Source organism: Pholcus phalangioides, unplaced genomic scaffold (assembly GCF_987345545.1).
Source record: "Pholcus phalangioides strain wild (caught in Gottingen) unplaced genomic scaffold, Ppha-v1.0 ptg000008l_1, whole genome shotgun sequence".
NCBI classification, from domain to species: Eukaryota; Metazoa; Arthropoda; class Arachnida; order Araneae; family Pholcidae; genus Pholcus; species Pholcus phalangioides.
This window is the reverse complement of record NW_028301601.1, coordinates 21,212,323-21,235,349: the sequence shown is the minus strand read 5'-3', so window position 1 is coordinate 21,235,349 and position 23,027 is coordinate 21,212,323. Positions and strand designations below refer to the sequence as shown.

Sequence of the window (23,027 nt, the reverse complement as noted above, 5' to 3'; positions counted from 1 at the left end):
CGGTTGTGAAGCGTATAAAAAAGAACTCGCCAAGCTTCGAAACCCGCGGAGTACTTTGCCCATACCTAGTGCTACTCGTGAAAATGCTCATGAAAAAATCCCTTCTGCAGAATACAGGAAATCACGTAAAAAATATCTTGACTATTCATTTATCCCAAGAACTGTGTGGAAACAGTTTTACGATCGTAGAAAGCAAATTTCCCTTGGAAACGGAAAGTTAGCCAAACCGAACGCGATTGGACGACATGATTCTACGGATCTCCCTACGGAACAAGACGTATTACCGACGGCAACCAAGTCTACGGGTCTCAAGCGCCCGTCTAACCCGAAAGAACATTCGGAGCAAAAGCGCGGGGAAGCCTGCAAGCAAGCCCGAGCGACCAAGGGCCAGCCACGGCACTCGTCGACCCCTAAGCGGACCGTAGGAGGCACCGCAGAGCCAGTAGATCGGACATCGGCAAGTACCACCAAGGTGCCTGAGTCACGACCGCGCGATCCAACGGTTGAGGACACAGAATCTGACGGAACTGTCGACTGCCCCGACGCAACATCAGAACTTTACGAAATTGCAAAGAATTACATGACCAACATTATGAAAGCCACCTCACGGAAAAACAAACGAGAACTTCTACAAGAGTTCAAAAAAGAGGCTGGACAAATTCTTGCGCACTAAAAATTCTCTGATCAACTTGCAAAGCTAGCAAGCAAAAATCAAGACTTTTGAGCAGTAGCACTCAGAAACCTAATTTCTGAAAATTTTTTCCATTTATCCTCTATCTAATTCTTCATTTCCTTTACCCATCTTTTTCGAAAATATTTTCTAAAAAATCCCATAAAAAACAAAAAATTATTTCTAGTAGAAATATTGGAAATGAAAAAATTTATTCAAAAATATCTCCTTCACCTGTCCACTACCAGCTTTTTTAATATTACTAATTCTATTCCTCTTTTTTCTTCACCTTCTAATTAATTTTGAATTAATAATTTGTATTTTGTATGTATGCTCTCTTTTCAGCCAATACCAGACTGGCAACTCATCCGGCCAATGAGGATGAGACACGGCGAATCCAAGATGGCGCCGAAAAGCAGTTTACTTTTCCTGCCGAAAATATTAATAATTAATATTACTAACATGCTCGTCCAGACATGTTCAATTTAAAACTTCCTAGTTAATTAATGAAATTCTTTAATTAACTGTGGGTCCCCCACTAGACATACTCCCAAATTCTGACCGACATACATGCACTCTACACTTACACGAACATTAGCGCCCTTGCCTTTCTCTTCATAGTGGTCCCCCGCGGGCCGGTTCTGAAGGCGGCAGATGTCTGTAAACAGATAGGCCCCGCCAGAAATCTTGTATCTTGTATCTCTTGTGAGAAAATTTCGATACATACCTCCTTGTGACGAAGTCTGGACGACTGACAATCGAAGGCATACAAGGTTGAAAAGGGGAAGCACATCGCGTTTAATTGCGTTTTATAAATTAGCTCCTAATCGTGGGCTAAATTCAACTTATAACCCTTAACTCCCATTTGTGGGACAACTCATCAACTCAATTGTGGGACGCTCAACAGATGGCGCTCCACCAGCTCAATGCCAGAGCAGCTGATGTTCTGAACTCCGAACTTTTGACTTGCCAAGCTCCCCAGAACTTGTTGTATTTAATTCTGCACATTCATATTCTGTTCTCCCACTCTTTTTAACCTTCGAGTTGTGATTTTTTTCTCCTACCTTGTACCCACCTTTTTAACGGCCCATATGTAGATCCCCCTTCTGAGCCAAGGGCCCCGGGAGACTACAACTACTTTTGTTCTAAATTCACTTCTTACCACACAAGGTTTGTATTCACCAATTTCCTTTTGTTGCATTCACATGATTTCATTGCTTTCCTTTCTCACTCCTTCTTCCCCCCCCCCCCTAACAAGTACTAACAATTTTCTTTCCCCCCCCCGTTTTTTCTTCTCTTCCCACAGGAACGGCAACCAATCAGAGAAAAGTTCTGATTCAACCAATGGCGCTCGGGAGAGGCGATCTTTTTTTGATCGCGTCTCCCGGGGGCCCCTTTTTACTTTTCCTCCTATATTTTATACTAACATTACTAAAAATGCTCGTCCGGACATGTTTGATTAAGGCAAATTTTTTGAAGCCAGACTCCCCACCGATCTCGATTTCCCATACACATACACACACTACACCAAAATACAAACAGAACTACCTTGTCTTTTTCTTCACATGGGCCCCTAAGGAGCCCGTTTTGAGGGCGGCTTATGTCTGCAAACAGATAGGCCCCGCCAAAAATTTTCTAAATAAGGAATAAGGAGAAAATTTCGACCCCACAATCAGTAGTCATTTTTGTAGTAGTGTTCGAGAAACCGGCATTATTGGTATGGGATATGTTTAAAACCCCGATAATGTCACAAACGAGGCAAAGAAATCGAAAACATCATTGGCTTTGATACCAGGTGGGCTAATGTCGATTGTAAAGCCTTATGTGAGCATCAACAAGTCTTTCAAAGACCATTTGAGGAATTTATGGATCGAATGTGGATGAGTTCCTGTAATAAAGAAAATACTAAAAAGTTGTGCCTTGACGAAACCTGACATTGTCCTAGTGTGCCAATGGGTACATGAGGAGTGGAATTCTGTTTCCACCGATCCTTCAAAAAGTGTTGCATCAGCAATGCGATGGACGGAACTGAAGATGATATCCTCTTTGAAAGTGACAATGGCGATGGCAGCCCAGATGAAGATGAAAACAAAGATGCCACACCCCCTATGATGGATTACGATGAGCTTGGAGACTCAGAAGAAACGGATTAAAAAGTTTGAATCGTTTTCTATTGTAAATTTTCGTAAACTATTAATTTTGCATGAAAATATAAGAATTTTTTTTTCCCTGAAATGCATGGATTTTTTTGGGGTCGGCTTATACACGGGTTTTCAATTTATTGCGATTTTGGTGGTCCTGAAGTGGGGGGGGGGTCGGCTTATATACGAGTCGGCTTATACACGAGTATATACGGTACATCTATCATCTCTCTGAAACAGCTTGAGCAAGACGCGAATTTTTACTTATAAAAAACCCCAAAAGAACAGAATGGATGGAGAATACAAAAAGCACCACCCCCGTCAACTTGATATGCTCGTGAATCAGGATTATACAGCAAAAAAAATTCATGATATATATCGCACAGCCCCATCGACAGTGGGACCGTGCGTAGCAACCGGACAGCGTGACTCAGTCTATAAGAATATTCGTATACTGTAGTTTGTGGTACAAAATAAATACTGCTTCACCACAAAAATGTGAGTACAAAGTGACAAAAACAAGATGCCTGTCAACAATGTAAACCGTTCATCACCTAATTTGCTACGAATTATGTCTATTGGACCCCATAACAGTTTCAAACATTGTTTTCCCCAATAATTGCTGCAAAAACGAATTTTTCGCAATAACTGCTCCAAAAAACCAGTTTTTGCGATAAATTCTTGAGAAACCAGTTTTCTGACAATGGTTTCGAACATCACTTTTATAGCAAAAATTTCATACTGTTACTTTTGCAATAAGTTTCAAGCATGACTTTCAGATAATATTTTCAAACAATGGTTTTATCATTAATTTTTTCAAACAATGGTTTTATCAATTTTCAAACAATGGTTTTATCATTAATTTTTTCAAACAATGGTTTTATCATTAATTTTTTCAAACAATGGTTTTATCAATTTTCAAACAATGGTTTTATCAATTTTCAAACAATGGTTTTATCAATTTTCAAACAATGGCTTCATCAATTTTCAAACAATGGCTTCATCAATTTTTAAACAATTTCTTTCCCAATAATAGCTAGAAACATTGACTTTTTCAGTTACTAGTGTTTCAAGCACTGTATATAGCTCCCCAAACACTTTCCCAGAAATAGCCTCAAACAGTGATTTTCATAATAGTAATAATTTCAAACCCACGCACAACAATACCTTTAAACAATAATATTCCCAATAATGCTTGCAAATATGACGTCCACGAATTAAATATTTCAAATATTATAAAATACTTTTTATTAAACTGAATTAAAGAATCAATTGATTATGTGCAAACATGACGGGAACATAAAACAACTCTCAACAAAAATTTAGAAACGTCCTCTATGGAATTGAAATAAATGAAACCCAACAGCTTCTTTGTCAGAAAATTAAGCAGAACAGACATTAATTCAATTAAAATTTATTGCAATTTGCTCACAAAGATGTCTGAAACGCTATAGGGTGCAAATGTATGAGTAATATACGAAAGAAAAACCAAAAATTTACCGAAAAGAAAATTAGTTTACGAATGTATTCAGAACTATTGGAATCAAAGGCTGATTTGAATATTGATTGAGGCAAACAAACTAATTCCTATCGGATTTCCTAATACATTTTATATATGTTTTCAGTGCTGCAGTGTTAATCCAAACAGCAGACGGATGAAAAATAAATTTCGTAATTTTAATCTAGTTTCACAGTTTATTAATTAAACTATCAGCCACCCGTAAATACACAATCTCATAGAAAATTATTCGTTACTATTCAATTTTTTCATTAGACAGGTAATTATTATTTTTTGTGTGAATTTGTTAGTGCGTTTCTCTGCTACGAAACCGTATTGATGTACAAGGTGTCCCGCAAATGTACGGGCAAAGTGAGAGGACTTGTACTAACGAGTCAAGATAAATTTCTGCAAACTAATCTCAGTCGCAAATGATGTTTTTTTTGCCAGCGCATTGCGTGAGTGCACCCATACGTGCACTGGTGTCGTGAAAATTGATGGTGTTGCAACAGCACTTCCTAGAAATAAAAGGCCTCATCACGATTTGCCATGTTAATCTGAATGTCATGAGAGTTGTCCGGTACAAACCGGTTTTCTCCTAGGAGCAGGTTTCTCTGTCCCACGTGGACGGAAGAGGACTATTTCGCGTCGGCAGGAGACGTGTAACTTTATCACGCTACGCGTTTGTTTTTTCTTAGCGTGGCGCATCATCTGTTCTGTCATCTGCAGATCCACATACCTTTGCACGATGAAAGAGGGAGACAGAAAGGAAGGGGGAGACAACTCACAAAAGTGAAGAGAAGATCCGCGAAATGCGCAGCGTATGATGCATTCGACTCCTTCGGAAGGAGGCTAATCACGCCCGGCGTAGAGCGCTGGAATAAGGAATGTTGCGTTTTGTAAAAGGAAACAGTCGCACCGCTATTGGTGAGTAGGACCGCGTGTCGCCTTGCGCGATTCACGTTGCACGAGGCATAAGAAACCTGCTCCTAGGAAAACCCAGCGTAAGACTGACTAGCAAGTTTGCCACATTTTGAACAACAACATCCTATAGAGAGAAACGAAGTCACTCTCCGCTTTTTCATACGAAGTACGAAAGCCTGGATATCCAAGCGGAGACCGAGATGTTGTTCGGAAAGAAAATTCACATTCCTCTGTGGGGAATCGAACCACCAATCTCTCACTGTCCGGGCGAGTGTTCTAACCATTGAACTACAGAGGACAGACATTTTCAATCCTTAGAGCATACGTATGAATGCTGAACGGGACTGCGCATGGACAGCCTCCAAGCTCAGCTAATAGCCCTTACGACGTTAGCCCCCAGTGCTGTCGATACCAGTATTACAGTAAACTTCAATTTGCAAATGTTATTGCAAAATAAATCGAAAAATTTGAGAATATTGTTCCAATCAATTGTCATAAATTGAATACTGAAAAATATTCTATAATTGCAAATATTAAAAGAAAAACAGTATTAAGTTAAGATCACACATGTTCAACCCATGGTGCAACGCATGCCAGATGGGACCCTCGGAGTCACCTGACGTGGCTCGTGACTCCAAGCCTAATTATGTAAATATGAAGTAAGCAGCACATTTCTAAATCACTTAAGTGACCCGCGGTGCTGTTCCGCATTTCTTCCGTGGCTCGCGGGATATTCCCAGACCACTTTAATGGTTCACATTTACAGGTCACACAAGCGGTTCGCGGCACATTCCCAGATCATTGAAGTGGCCCGCAGCATATTTACATATCATTGCGTCAAGGTTCACAGCACTTGAGCGGCCCACGGTCTTAAGCGAACCGCGCCACAGTTTCAGATCACTTGAATGGCCCGCGGTGCATTTCCAGATTCCCACGGCACTTGCGTTACGCGCGGCATATTTACAGTGACCTGTGGCACGATTCCACATCACTCGAGCGGCCGTCGGTAATATTCACAGGTAACCCACACCAAAGTTCCAGACCACTTAATTGGGATGTTGATGTTGAGAAATTAGTGCTACGATGATTAATGAGAAAATACACAGTCCAATGGATATTATGAATTCTTGTGAAGGACTTATACAAATATATATATATATACAAATATACATGTTACGCCACTGAGATTGTCCCACGGCATGTTTCCAAGTCAATGAAGTGGTCCGCGCTCTCCTAAAAATTGAACAATCTGGGTTAAAGTAATTAAAAAAATTGTGAAAAATCACCGGTAATAAAAGATCGCATAACGTAAATAAAATTGGCATTTAATTATGTGCAAAATTTGCAAGAACAATTGTTTCTGGCATTTGTAGAAAATATCGTTCCACGATAAAGATGTTTCATGCAGTTTAATAATACCCGTGAATATAACAGAAACATACACAAAAGGTTTTCCAATTCCACTAGCCTTCGATTGTTGGGATGTTGATGTTGAGAAATTAGTGCTACGATGATTAATGAGAAAATACACAGTCCAGTGGATATTATGAATTCTTGTGAAGGACTTCAACGAGGAATATATATATACACAAATACATGTTACGCCACTGGGAACGGCTTGATTAGCAAAAGCAGTGGAGGAAAGGGGGGTTGGGGCGTTATGTTATTCTAAAAGCGGAACAGTTCCGTGACCGGGCGCGCGTCCCAGCCAGCAAACATCGCTCATTTCCGCGCGTAACATTGGCTGGAAGGCTCTTCTGCTACTGCAAGCTGTTACAAGTGAGAGAGAACTTCATTGACATCCAATATTAAAGTTTGCTCCGGAACGATTCTAATAACGTCGGGGGGAGAAAACTTAACATGACTGCGCGTTTTCGGCACGAACTTCTTTAAGCACCCTCCCGACGTACTGGCGATGATTATTGGAAATGGAAACTCCTCGGCGTATGCGTTTGTGCAACGTGAAGTGGATACGGTGTCGAGCCTCCGCTGAAATACTCGGGGGGAAAAAGGTAGAAGAAAATATGGAATGAAACGCGTCCGTGTTCTCTCAGATTAATGTTGTCTTTCGCGAATGTTATTCAGAAGTAATTCGAGTTGCGATTTTAATCGTGATATTCTCTTCTGTAGATTGCCTATCCGCACACGTATGTGAGTGAGTTGTTCAAAAGTGTACCCTGTGTGTTGTGAAGCTGAAGCGGAAACACTATGTCATACTTGGCTGTCTATTTTCGGAATTTTATCATGTACTATGAGTGTTTTTCCGACTACAAGCCCCGTTCACATGTGAAATAAAACATCCCGGGAAGTTCCCGCTAACGGGGACTTCCCCTAAAAACCATTCACACATGACGTTTTTAGTTCATGTCGGTAATCCCCCCCCCACCCCTCTTCTTTCCGGAAGTCGTCACTGGTTTACTCAAGATGGCTGACGAAGGAGCTTACAGTAGTTTTCGCGGCGCAAAGGATTATGGGAGAGAAGATAATGATTTTAATGGAAAAGACTCGTTCGAAATATCATTTTCATAATTGAAAATTTTTTCATAGTCATGTTTAACACGAGCTAAAATTAACCAATTTCGGCAGTGTTGCCACCACGAGTCGCAATGACAAATTAATTTTCAACCATGAGCATTTGAATACATTTTTTTTAGTCACGGACTTTTGGTACATCCTGTACATTACGCATAACCGTTGAAATGCCATGCTTATCTTCCTATCATACGTTATTTAAACGTTTTTAAGCTACGTTTCCAACGAAGATGAAATTACAATTTCAAGCATAAGAACATGACAAGAAAATGCTGGAATGAAGAGGTTTTGCTACCTTTAAGAGACCCGGTTTTCATCTCAATGGACATCACATTATCTTCATGCAAATGCTTAAATACGAGTGCAAATGAAAAAAATCGTCTACGGTATAAGAAGTATAGGGTATAGAGACGCTGTAAAAATAGTGAAGGAAATTCCACCGTAAAATATTTTTCTGTAAAAGAAATAAAAACGAACTTTATTGCATGAGCCAAGAACGACCATTACTGACATAAATCATAGCAACGTTGCCACCGTAGTGTTGCCAACATAGAAATATAAACTAAATTCAGTGGAGGGATTGTTGTCGATACCAAAAAGTCAATAACGAACCTTATCACACGATAAACAAATTTGCTGTTGGCATTTGAAGGTTATAGAAATGAATTATACCTTTTGGGTGAGACAATACTAGGGAAAGACCAAATTGTGTAGACCCAAAATTGCAAAAAGGAACCACGTGGATAGCCGTGGTTCCTTTTTACAATTTTGGGTCTACACATGTTGGTATTTCCCTAGTTTTTGAAGGTTATGTCCATTGAGATGGACACTGGGTGTGAAAGGGTTAGTGAAATCGTTTTCATAATAGCATGTATTTTACAAACCTGTTCTCACCGATAGAACTATAGTAGATTCGCACTAATCCAGCACATACTAGAGCAGGGTATTCTGAAATCGCCGAATTACTGGAAGACAATTGAAACGCCCATTTAAGTAATATAAATTTCTGCATAAAAACATGTAGTGACATATTTTCCTCATCAACAGGGAGGGGGTGGATGAGGACTCGATGAAAACTCACCTAAAAACGCTGGATTACTGGACGGGCCAAACTAGCACATGGTTGGGTTATCGAAAATCCACACACTGTATTTCCAAAATCCATTTTCATCAAATACATATTGTTCAAACTATTTCCTTCTTATTTAACACAATTTATTCAAGGAATTTTGTGAGAAGCCATTTTTCCAGGAGTGTTGTTGGAAAAACTCTCGCTAAGAGCATTTATGGAAGAAAATTTTTCTAGGCCAGAACATTGTTTCAAAAACATTCTTTTTTATAATAGCGCAGTTAAAATACTTATCCTTAGCAAGAACACAATTCAAGTATATATTCTCATTGTTAAAACATCCATTCATTCAAAATCTTCATTCTAATTGTAAAACTTTCATTCTAATTGTAAAACTTTCATTCTAATTGTAAAACTTTCATTCCCTTTGTCAAAACCTTTATTCTGTGGCGTCGCCGCCGACGTGTGGGAAAAGAAAGCCACTTCCTCAGAGCGAGGATTGATGTACGCGCTCAAAGCGCCATCAGGTGATTATTCTAGTTATTGCGCAGTTCGTTTCTCGTCATGTATATAGGATGTTGTGTGAAATAAAGTCCGTCCCTTGTGTAAGATATGTCTCTGTAACTACACGCAACCGATGCATCTCATAATTCCCGATATTGGTGACCTTGGAAAGTCTGATCATCAGTTGAGACATTATATCTAAAAAAAGAAACAGCGGACGCATCTCAACGGAAACAACACGTGCTGTTGAACATTCTCGCCCACGCAAAAGCGAAAGCATGGCGGACGTGGCAGCGGTAAAGATACCACCGTACAATTTCGCCGATCCTACACTGTGGTTCTTGATGTGCGAATCAACTTTCGAACTGGGGATTCCGAAACCGGTAACGGACAGTCGCACAAAATTCAACTACATAGTGGCCCATCTACCACCGGAAGCAGCTTCCGTCATCCGCGATGTCATCACGAATCCAACGGCAACAGATCCCTACGGACACGTGAAATCGGAATTAATCAAGCGCAGTGGTGAATCGTCACAGCAAGAGATACGGAAACTTCTCACTGGGGAGCAACTCGGTGATCGTCGTCCAAGTGAACTTTTGCGCGTCATGCGGCGTCGCGCGGAATCACACAGCGTTCCGGACGAGCTCATGTTGGAACATCTGTGCAATCTATCCTGGCTGCAGTCACACCACTAACGTTGGACAAAGCGGCCGAAATCGCCGATCGCGTCATGGACGTAGCACCACAAGCGGTAAGTGCCTGTTCTAACTCTTCCGCGAATTCCATCGAGGAACGTTTGTTGTCGGAAATCGAAAAGCTCCATGTGCGAATCGACGAGATTTCCCGAGGGCGAAGTCGTAGCCCGTACCGAAATCGCTACCCGCGACAGCGTAGCAGATCGAAAAATCACGACGAGTGTTGGTATCATCGACGATTCGGCACCGATGCCAAGAAATGTGTCTCTCCCTGCAAATATTCGGGAAACGAACTCAGCAAAGAGTAGAGGCGACTTGCTCTTTACCATCTACGTCACGTCGCCTGTTTGTGAAAGACATGAAAACGAATCTATCTTTCCTCGTTGATACGGGCAGTGATGTTTCGATCTTGCCGGCAAGCCTTTCTCAGCGCAAACAACGGCCTGTTCAAGCGTTCGCAGCCGCGAATTCATCATCCATCGAGGTGTACGGCCAACGTATTCTTTCCGTGGATTTCGGCTTGAGACGAAATTTTTCCTGGCCATTTTACATCGCCAATGTGTCAACTCCTATACTGGGTGCGGACTTCCTTCATTATTTCGACTTAGTCCCGGACCTTCGCAACAAGTTCCTACGTGACTTGAAAACGAAATTGAAACGTCCCGGACGCGTCTCAAACGCAACGTGCATTCATTCCGTGAAAACGATTACCGGTGACTCGGCGTATCACAAGCTGATTTCTGAATTCCCGGAGATCATTAAACTTCCTAATCCAAATGCACCAGTAAAGCACAACACCATCCATCATATATCCACAAAAGGACCGCCTGTGGTGGCGAAACCTCGTAGGTTAGCTCCAGACAGATTAAAAATAGCGAAATCGGAATTTCACAACATGCTGCAACTGGGGCATTTGAGACCTTCGAGGAGTAATTACGCCTCACCACTTCATATGGTACCAAAAAAGGGTACCTTGGAATTTCGACCGGTCGGAGATTTCCGTGCTTTAAATGCACAAACGTTAAAAGACAAATATCCCATTCCTTGCATTGCTGATTTCACTGCTGAACTGCATGGTACTAAAATTTTCAGCCATGTGGATCTCATTAAAACCTATCATCAGATCCCAATAAATCCTGATGACATCCACAAAACAGCAATATGCACACCTTTCGGATTGTTTGAGAGCACCAGGATGCAATTCGGATTGTGCAACGCTTCTGCAACCTTCCAGCGATTCATCGATGAAGTGACCAGAGGACTTCCTGGAGTTTACGCATTCGTCGACGACATCCTGATTGCATCAAAAGATCCTGATGAACACATCCATCATCTCAAGACTCTCTTCAACAGACTTCAAGAATATGGACTCTGCGTCAACGTCTCCAAGTGCAACTTCGGTAAAGAAACCATCGACTTCCTTGGATTCCGGCTATCTACAAGCGGCATCGAACCTCTGACAGATCGAGTTCAGTGTATCTTGGATTATCCACAGCCAACGACCTTGACACAACTTCGAAGATTTCTCGGTATGTACAATTTTTATCGACGTTTCATTCCGAAAGCTGCCGATTTGTTACATCCGTTAATAAAATTTCTCGAAGGTCATAAAAATAAAAATTCACCTCGTTCTGCTCGTGCCAACGACCAACTCGCGTGGACCGATGAAGCAAAAAAGTCGTTCACTTTGGCCAAAGATGCCATGGCAAATGCCACACTCCTGAGACATCCACTTCCTGGAGCTAAATTAAGTGTTTGGGTAGATGCTTCAGATGTCGCAGTGGGTGGTGCTCTCATGCAATTAGCCGACAAATGGGAACCCATCGCATTCTTCTCTATGAAATTGTCCAAAAGTCAAAACAAATGGTCCGCATACGACCGAGAACTATTTGCAATTTATTCATCTATAAAAAAATTCAAGCATATGCTCGAAGGCAGGGAGTTCATTATCTACACAGATCAGAGGCCCCTAATTTATGCCTTCAAGCAAAATCCAAACAAATGTTCGCCGCGACAGCTTCGTCATTTGGACTTGATATCCCAGTATTCAACCGATATCCGTCGCGTCCAAGGCTCTCAAAATTATGTCGCAGATGCACTGTCAAGAATCGAAATCGACGCAATAACTGGTTCTAAGGACATTAATTTCAAAGAATTCGGGGAATTTCAATCAAGCGACCCGGAACTGAAAGAAATTTTGAAGGGTAACAACACATCTCTACAGCTGGAACTGAAGCCATGTCATCTAACAGATGGTGAATTATGGTGTTACATTTCAACTGGCTCACCCAGACCTTTCGTTCCAGACTCGTATCGAAAGCTGATTTTTGACCACCTTCACAATCTATCGCATCCCGGAATCGCTGTAACAAAAAACCTCATTTGCTCACGATATGTGTGGCCAAACATGAACAAAAACATCACAGCTTGGGTACGCTGCTGCCAATCATGCCAGAGATCCAAAATCCAGAGGCACACAAAAGCACCTCTGAGCACCTTCGCACTTCCCTACGCTCGTTTTTCACATGTGCACATTGACATTATAGGCCCTTATCCACCATCAAACGGGAACATCTACTGTCTTACCATGATAGACAGATTTACAAGATGGCCCGAAGTAACACCGATACCGGACATACGCGCCGAAACCATCTGCAAAGCATTCTTTGATTCATGGATCAGTCGTTTTGGGTGTCCCTCAACAGTGACCACAGATCGTGGAACTCAATTTGAATCTCATCTCTTCCAGCAGCTCGCAGCACTACTAGGAACAGATCACATACGAACCACTGCATATCATCCAATTGCCAATGGTCTGGTCGAGCGATTTCATCGCACCCTAAAAAGTGCCATCATTGCTCACGACAATACCAAATGGTCAGAATCGCTTCCGATAGTCCTCCTGGGTCTACGATCCGCTTTCAAGGAGGATCTTCAAGCTACCTGTGCCGAACTGGTGTATGGAACCACTATTAGATTGCCATCTGACCTACTTTCAGATGAGGTGTCCAAATCTACACCAGACGCTACCTATGCATCAATGCTGTCTTCGCTCATGAGGAGTTTATCACCCGTATCTCCATCTCATAAGAATACTTTCAAGATTTATGTTCATCCTTCCTTAAAATCTTGTTCTCATGTGTTCTTACGCGTAGACAAAGTTCGACCTGCATTAAGCGCACCCTACACTGGACCATATCCTGTAGTGCGAAGGACCGACAAAGTTTTTGTAATCAAAGTAAATGGTAAATCTATCTCAGTGTCTATTGACAAAGTCAAACCTGCATTCGCCATGGATGACAGAGAACCACCTGCAGTCACCGAACTACCAAATGAGATCAGTTCTAAACAGGACTCCAAAAGTCCAGTGTCAACGACAGAAAAAACAGTAACAACTCGTTATGGACGAAGAGTTCATTTTCCAGAACGATTTGTTTCGTATTTTTGATTGCATATGTTTTACACCCATTTATATTCTTGTGTTATGCCTTTACATTTTCGCATATGTGTACATATTATTTTCGCATTTCTCGCATAAGTGTTAATTTACATTATTTATTTTTTCAAATCATTGCAAACATGTTAACATCGTATATATTCGTATTTTTCATTCGTCTTAGCAAAATATTGAATTCTCAGCTGTCGCAAGTATTTATACACACATGCACATTGGTTATTATTTGTTATAATTTTGCATCATCAATATGTGAATGTCAATCTTGTATTTCCTACATTAGCGTTCGCTCGCTCACTGGGGGGATAGTCTGTGGCGTCGCCGCCGACGTGTGGGAAAAGAAAGCCACTTCCTCAGAGCGAGGATTGATGTACGCGCTCAAAGCGCCATCAGGTGATTATTCTAGTTATTGCGCAGTTCGTTTCTCGTCATGTATATAGGATGTTGTGTGAAATAAAGTCCGTCCCTTGTGTAAGATATGTCTCTGTAACTACACGCAACCGATGCATCTCATAATTCCCGATAATTCTCATTGTAAAAACATTTATTCTATTATTGTAAAAAAACTTTATTCTTATTTTCAAAACCTTCATTTTTATTGGCAAAACATTCACTGCTGTCGTCAAAATATTGTTTTTTATTTTTATTTTGTCAAAGCATTAATTTGTATTTTGCCAAGACATTAATTTGTATTAATTATACATCATCCATGTTTTGCCAAGACATACACCCTTGTCGTCAAAACATCCACCTATTCGTTTTGTCAAAACAGTCATTCTTATTGTAAAAATATTCATTCTTATTGTAAAAATATTCTAAAGTGCCGTTCTTAGTTACCAGATGATGAAACGTTAAAAAACTGTATAAATTATCATGTTTTAAACTAATACATTTTTTCTTATTTTAAAATTCAAATTAAATCACATTTACAAACAGCTAGATTATGCATGCCTACTCTGTTCACGAGTGGCATTAATATGCAAATAACACGAGTTACCATCGACCCCACCGACGCCACTGCGGGAATGAGAAACAGCGATTCTCCTTGAGGAACTTCAGACGTCCCGAGCATGATAATGTCTCCTTAGACGACTGTAAAATGTGTCCGAACGAACTATCACTCAAGAGTGATATATCAATTCATTCTCCTCCTCCTTCTCCTCCCAATCTGCTCCAGAGAGGTGGGTGTGGCTGATACAGCCCCCATCAATTACCCTTTTAATGAATGGTCTTCTCAGACCGATTTAATCGCAGCTACCCACAGTCCTACCCTGAAATGTCACTGAAACAATTGCTCATTATTAATCTCTCTCTCACTTGAAATATAAATTCAAGAATATGAGCAAAAAAATCATAGAATTAGAATTATCACAGTAGAATTATTATTCTAATTTTAAACTTATTACAGTAAAACCTCCTCTTAACGGGCACCCCTTAGATGCGTTCATCCCTTTTTTACGGATAAAAAATATTTTTTTCTTGTATAATAAAAGCATGCTTTTCTAAACCTCTGATTAACGGTCACCTTTCTCTTACGGGCGAATTTATCTGTCCCACCGGTGCCCGCAAAGGAGAGGTTTTACTGTGTATTTCAAAATACCACAATACTTTTACTATGCATTTGCTTCAAGAGCAACTCAAAACTCGCGAGTGCAGTTCATGAAATGCTCAAGTTGAATAGCACAATTTTGTGGTACATACATTATTTGCATTTGAATACATGGTAACTTATAATTAAAGTTCCCGTACTCATGCGAATACAGCGAAATTTTCAGGATATGTAAATGCAGGTATGCTTGACCGATGGGTCACGACCCAAAATTGGGTCGCAGAGGCTTCTCAGACGAATAAACATTAATTTATTGTTATTAATTATTGCTGTTTCAAAGTAAAAGAGTTAAATAATGAATTAACCCTTTTATACCCTGGGGCCACAAATGCGTGGGCTTCTTTTCCCTCGTTTCTTTCGTTTGACCTCAGGGAAGGGAGCCCTGACTCAAAAGATTGTTTAAGTTCTGAGTTAGGAACATGGTGAATATGAACATTAGATACTTTCGACAGAGGGCAGCATTTAAATTTGAACTGTCAGGTGTTTCTTAAGATGGATTCCAGAGAAAATGTCTGATTTATAAATGTCTGCATAAAAATGTAGCAATAAAATTCTGAAAAAAATACAACGCTGCATCATCTTCGCTGAAAAAAATTGAACGCGATAAGTTACTTCTTCACACAATAGTAAATAAATATTTGAAAATTTGAAGGAAAAGAAATGAATTTTTGCTGACATTTATGTTTTTAATGCATTTTTTGAGAATCTAAAATGAAAAAAAAAAAGTGAAATTAAAAAAAAAATGAATTTTCGTGTCTGAAATGGTTACGATGTAAATGTATAGAAGAAAAAAACACTCAACACACAATTTTCTCGGATTGCAGTTTTTGAGCTCATTTCGTAAGATTGAAAAAAAAAATATATATAGCTACCTCACACACACACACACACACTAAATGTTTTGAAATTTTGCAAAAATGTTTAATTAACATGTGTTAGTAAAATGAATAAGATATTTAGCAATTCACCAATGGGAAGTATATTAAAAAAAAAATGTGCCGAATGCACAGAATTTTTGAAATTTTTATTTTTTTTTTCAAACTGTAAAAATTTATAAAATTCTAATAAATAGTCAGATATCAATGTTGGAGTTTCGTCATTTTAGTGATATGTGTTGAGTGTGAATTTCTGCAAAATTTCGGAATTATCGGAGGAGTAGTTTTTTTTTAATCGTACCGATGAGCTCCAAAACTGCAATCTGAGAAAATCGCGTTTAAAAAGTGTTTTTTCTTGTATACATTGTACACTGAAGTGCCAAAAGTCATGGGACACCTCTTAATTTCCGCCGGGTAAAAGGAGATCCCACACGACATTAAAACGCATCCCATGACTTTTGGCACTCCACTGAAGTGCGTTTTAATATCGTGTGGTACCTCCTTTTACCCGGCGAAGAGCAGCGATATTAAAGGGGTATCCCATGACTTTTGCCACATCAATGTAATTCATTACTTTCTTGAATTTATTTTGAAACAACGAATTAACGAATTCACACGAATTTTGGTAATTTGATTTGCAATTGGATGGTATAATTTCGTATAGTCAATTTTCGCATCATCGATTTCAGGGGTCAGGACATCTCTTTAGAGGTACTTGATCATATGGATGGTACAAAATTTGCAGAAGTCCCACATGCCCGGTCATATCCCAATGCACGTTGCGAAAGAAGATTTAGATTGGTGGAATTTCTGGAAAATAACCTGGAGAAAGCAAAAATGATAGTACCGGGTCTAGACAAGGTGAGGCATAGATCCATTCCAATAGAGGTTAGACTGAGGAAAACTACTCCTTGCTCAGGACTTCGATTCTGACTAGCACAAGTTCTGCGGAATCGCACATTGATTACTGTTGCAAGGTCCCTTAAGAGTACCCCTCAGCCCTCCCCGAGAAATATTTTCTACAATATCTTATCTTTCCCATTGGTCGGCTCCTCTGCCCATATAACAATGATTAATATAATTTTACAAAGTTTTTGGTTTTATGTACCTTATCTGGTTGTATTTATGCTATTTGTAATTTTAGAGAATGAATAGAATTTTTCCAACACGGTCATGCCCTCAGTGGCAATGTGTTGCCGCTGTGGTGGTCGAGTGGTTATAGTGACGGACTCACGATGCGAGGATCCGGGTTCGAACCCCCACAGTGGTGGTCGGCTGAAGTTGGTTTTCTGTGGTTCCCAACTTCAAGGCGCGAATGCGAGCCGGTCTCGCCGCCGAGAGCAACAGGCCTACAACGTTACAAATATTCAATCATTACACGTCACTCACAATTTGAAGTATGGATGGCAGCACTGAAATATCATACACAACACTAGCTACACACTCAGACTGTTAGGTGCACTCACTTTGTTACAGATTCTGCCACGAAGCCTGGCTGGAAGAGATCTCGGCAACGGGATAAGTCCGGTGGCAGAGACTCTGGCGTTCATTCATTCAGTGGCAATGTGTTTAAATTGTGCAAGCGACAGAGCCGGGCAGTGTTCGGCAAGTAAGTACATGTGACGTTATGTGCGTGTAATGTAGTAATGTATAGATATGTGGTCCAGTATATATATATATATACCAAATATCACTTTTTCCCCATAGGATTCAAAAAAATGAGCATGTAATTTTTTCATTTGCTGAATTGTCCTATTTTTCTACCCGTAATGTTAAAATTAAAATAGGTTTATTATAGGTTACCATCAATATATGCTGAAGAACCTTTCTTTCTTTCAACAGACGTGTTTAAAACGGGAATTTTTTTTCCAGTTTACCCAAGATCCGTTTTCGACACACACTTCAAGAAACGCAAACTTCAACATGATTTTTTTTTTTTTAAGATTTGTAACGACATCTTAATCGTAAGCATCCTATTTGTTGTTCTCAATGGAACAATATCACGTCTTGTGTCGTACTGGTCTCAAAATATCCCAGCGACTTCCTGTTTTTGCGAGTATGTGTGCATGTTATACATATATTTTATATCCGGGAACCGAATCCCTTTCACCTTTTTTTTTTCTTCTTATTCTGTGGTCAAAAAAATTCATTTTCCCGACAAAATTCCTCGAAAAAGAAAAAAAACATACACGGGGGGGGGGGGGGGAACATACCAAATCGAAATATGCATGCAAAACAGAGTTCTTCCGCAAAATTCTAACGTGTAGGAGATTTGCGGTTGGAAAAATGCAAATAATACCAGGATCCCTGTCACATACACGTGTGAATTGTCCGTCGTAGATCGCTGAAAAAAGGATTTACTGAGATAATCGAATGTACATTTATATATTTTGCTTATTTTGTTGTTCTTATATTTTGAATGCATTACATACTGTATATATATCACCATTTTAAAATTGTCAACTGGAATGAAAAATTCCAAAAAACTGAGTATTTGCTGTTGAATTGTGAGCTGAACAATATAATTTACTGTCGTTTGTTATGCAGATGTATATAGCATCAGTATTCTCAAGTCTATCAAAAGAAATAAATAAAAAATGTATATGAAGTCAAATATCTCCGTGTTTCCAAATTTTCAAACAAATATGCATTTTTCAATGTCAGAATTCAATTGTCTGAACTGGAATTTCTATTTACCACCATGTCATTTCTTTTTAAATGTATTACCATTTTAATAATAGGAAGCATTTACTATATCCATGTAGTTTTTAAGCTCATTCAATTGATTTATAAATATAAAAACCCCTTCGTTTTACATGAAAAAATATATGGAAGCCTGAAATGAAAATTTTTCGGCCTCCCGTCACCATCGATAATCAGATAATTTAATAAATCCTATATACAGTAAAATAATATAATAAATGATGAATTATCATGATATTTTTTGGTTGTCACTCTGGATTTTCAAATATAAATCTGCAAAACATTCGAATAAGCATACCTAGTTTAAAAATACCGTAATTGAGAATACAATAGCAGTAGTTTGTAGAATATACTACTTTTGGATATTATCAAAGATTATTTTTACAAATTAAATAAATTTTTTAGGAAAACAAATGATTACTGCATCGCGAATACGTAGCTAACGTGGACATAATTATCACGACAAAAAAATACGCCAACTTGGCGATAATCCCGAATACTGTCATTTGATATTGGACTTCGGCCGGGGATCTCCGGCCACTTCGTGAACTGGCTGGTCAAAGCCTGGAATTCGGACATTGACCGGGTCAATTTACAAAGAAATTTGTCATTTCGGGCATCAAAATACTGAATCAATCCAATATAAGTGACGGTAATATTACCATGTTAAGTTTTCTAGATTTTTGCTGAGGTCTGTATTACACAAATTCTAAAAAACCAGATAATGTTGCAAAATAAGACAAAATTTGACACGTCGTTAAATGATGAAAATAATGATTCACGGTATATTTCAACGTCAAATATGAAGAAAAAATAGGTTTTTTCATAAAGCCTACCTCTTGACCATATTCTCAACAGGTGAACGTAATATCGCCATCCAAGTTATGAACGTACATATCTGTACTAAGAAACAAGCATTTTCACGAGAGCTTGTTTATTTAAAAAAAAATTTAAAAATAAACTTAATCAATAAGCAAACTTCCATGTCCAAAATTGACGGAAACTATAATAAGTTTCAGATCACTTTCGTCATTTTCTATGAAAAAACCATTTTTATGGTTTTAAAAAAACCAAATTTTAAACACGATTGCAAAACACTCTACTAGTGGGATGCTCTGTTGTTTCTACAGTGCATGTAGCTAGTAATGGTGCAGGTTGTGAACCAAAATTTAGAGGATTGTATGGTATGCACATTAGGGTGGGTACAAAAAAAATGAACTTTTTATTTTGAAATCGCTATAGTGCGGAAAATTTCCTTCCGTTAATAAGAAAAACAACGCACAAAATTTTAAAATCGGTTGATATCTTTCGGTCGGGCATCGTACTTGAAGTTTATGGATTAACGATGCTGAACATTTTTCTTCAAGTTTCTAATATTACTTAAATTTCTACGATCGACACGCTATAATTTTTTATGCTTCTTTTATGGTTCAATAAATTAAAATATAATGAATATTTTAATGTTTATTGGTTGCCTGTAAGTTTATCAACGTGTTCGAAAAACCGGAATTAACCGTATTTTTGCAAGTTTCATTGTGCAGCTTCTCGTATAGGAGACAACTTTTTCACACTCTATAGCGATTCAAAATAAAAAAATAGTAATTTTTTTCGATCCACCCTAATGCTCATATGTTAAGCTCAAATCTGTTAATTTACGCTTGAAATTTTTTGCAAATTTCATTCTAAATATCGTCTTTAAAAACGCTGTAATTAGACAAATATTTAAGACAGACCTTAGATTTCAGTTCATATCTTTAACAATACATAACACGATATTATATTAAAATTGCGTAATGATACAATGAATAGATTTTATAGAAATCATGTTTCAAATGCAAGTGGATTGTCAAATATAGCAATCTTTGTGAAACGCATTTAAAGTTTTTATTCGTGTTTATTATACTTGTATACAGAAACGCCACACTAAAGTGCACATAACTTCGGTTCTAAATGTGATATAAACAACACAAGGCTTGTTTTGGAATCACAATGAACAGGGCTTTCATAACAATTATAAGATTATTTTTTTTTAAATCGATATTTACTTCTAAAATGAGTTTTTCAATGTAGTCGGATACCTTTAGAGATATGTCGAGCAGATTAGCCCCTTTTCCTCCTTATTAGTGAATAGAAATCGGTTAAGGGAGCTCCCCCAGACATTGTCACATGAAATTTTTTGCAAATCGATTTTGATACTTGTGTATGAGCAGTGTATCTTGATAATCAATAAAATCAGTGTATCTTGGCGATAAAACCAACCTGCCAAATATGCTAAAGAAACCTACATGACAGACACAATTTTATACAGTTTGCAATTAAAATGAATGCAATTGAAAAATCATTTAAAACAGCACACACTGTGGTTAACTTACTATTGTGAAATAATTGAACCCGAGAAGAAACACAACTGTATGGTAATAAAATAACAACGTGAATTTCCAAATGATACTTTCGGCATGATATGGTCATCTAAGCCTCGTCCTGGCCCATTGGGCTATACGACAAGATCCGTTAATCGGATGCTGAGTGAGCAATCCCTCTCAAGACGTTTTTTAATAAAAAATTAAATGTCCCTATATGATATAGCGAAATGGTGCGAAACTATGTATCACACAACCAAAAAAAAAACAAAGATGTGTCGAAACAAATGACTACACAGCATGGGAACATCGAATTTTGAATAACGTTGGAAATGAAAAAAAAAAAAAAAATAATAATAAAATACTGAAAGTTCGCGTTATTACCTTGAGACAGACTACTCCAATGACAGAGGTTGCGGTGTAAGATATCTGCACAATTCCGATCTAATTAAAAGTTTTGTTTCGTTTATTCCTTCTGGAATTCTTTTCTGTTTCGCAGTGCGAACATAGATCTACTATGTATATGATATATTATACATTGTAATTCATACATGTATGACATCAGGGTACGATATATATATAACATAACATTCTACATTATAAATAAATACTGAATTAAAAACCAAATGTGTTGAAAATTTTCAAATTAAAACATTTCAAAAGCCAGAGTATAACGCCCAAGGCAGCTGTAGCCTATACACATAACTAGAAACTAGAAATTACAAGAAAATGAAAAAAAAGGGAAAACAATTCAAAAATAAATGGAACAATCAGGAGGATGGGTTCTCGGGGGGGGGGGGCGGTAACCCCCCCACATTGTGCCAAGAAGCAAAAAATGTTTCTAATGATGGTAAGCCAAAGAAAGGCATAGAATTACGATCAGTTCCCCGACATTTTTGCGAAAACAAGCTTTGGAAGTCGCAAAAGGTGAATATGAAAAAATACAAAAATTTTCAAAAAAACCTAGAAAGACACGAACAATACATCAGTAGCACAATATTAAATGTACACTTCCACACAAATGTGTTCAAAAAGTTTTTAATAACAGTTTAATTTCACAGAGGTAGGTTTTTTACATTTTTACTTCCTATTATTAACAACTTTTTGAATATACTTTTGTGGAGATGTCCATTTAATGTTGTGCTACTGATGTATTTCTCGTGTGTCTGTAGTTTTTTTCTATTTTTGTAGCTTATCGTATATGCTTTTTTCGACTACCAAAGCTCGTTTCCGCAAAAATTTCGGGAGAACTGATGGTAATTGTATGCCTTCCTTTGGCTTACCATCATCAGAAAAATTTTTGCTTCTTCGGACAATGTGGAGTTTCCCCTTGAGAACGACATCCTCATTGTTCCATTTATATATTGTTATTGTTCCATTATATATTGTTATTGTTCCATTATATATTGTTATTGTTCCATTATATATATATCCATCCCACATTTAGACTATATTTATGAATTTATTTTTCTATTCATCTAATTCACCAATTACGCTTGGGTATTATGCATAATCTCCAGTAAAAGTAATAATTTTCTTAGTATTAATCTCAAACTTACCAACGACGCTTGGTTATGCATGCCAGTTCCTGAAGTTAAGAGAGGCTACTACTGCCTCTACTTCAGCGCCTCACGACACAGTGCGTGAAATTAGGAAGGCAGATTCATGTCTCCAGTGGTGTAGATGGTAGCATGCTTGCCCGGTATGCAAGAGGGCCTGGGTTCGAGTCCCGGTGGAGACGTGATGACTTTTCTTTCCGAGCTCACCTCAGCATAATATCCGGAAAATAACTGTTTCCTTGAAAAGCTCTAAGGTTAACAAAATTTACCAAGACGATTGGCGAGTCTGCATGCCAACTGGTTATTATGTATAATAACAGATTTATATATCAAATTTAACGTGATCTGATCGACGGTAAGGACCATAATTGTAATAGAAAAATGATGTTTCTAAATACAAAATAAAATTTAATCATGATGAACTATAATTT

At 38.4% G+C, this 23,027-nt stretch overlaps 1 protein-coding gene and 1 non-coding gene across 2 annotated transcripts; both read left to right on the top strand.

Annotated features, from left to right (window-relative positions):
- Positions 1–9,616: 9,616 nt before the first annotated feature.
- LOC149083979 (uncharacterized) lies at positions 9,617–10,036 on the top strand. Its single transcript, XM_089235242.1, has one exon. The coding sequence runs from the start codon at positions 9,617–9,619 to the stop codon at positions 10,034–10,036; it is 420 nt and encodes a 139-aa protein (XP_089091368.1).
- Positions 10,037–22,704: 12,668 nt separating this feature from the next.
- Positions 22,705–22,778, top strand: TRNAT-GGU (transfer RNA threonine (anticodon GGU)). The gene has a single exon. It is a non-coding gene; the product is annotated as a tRNA-Thr (tRNA).
- Positions 22,779–23,027: the final 249 nt, after the last annotated feature.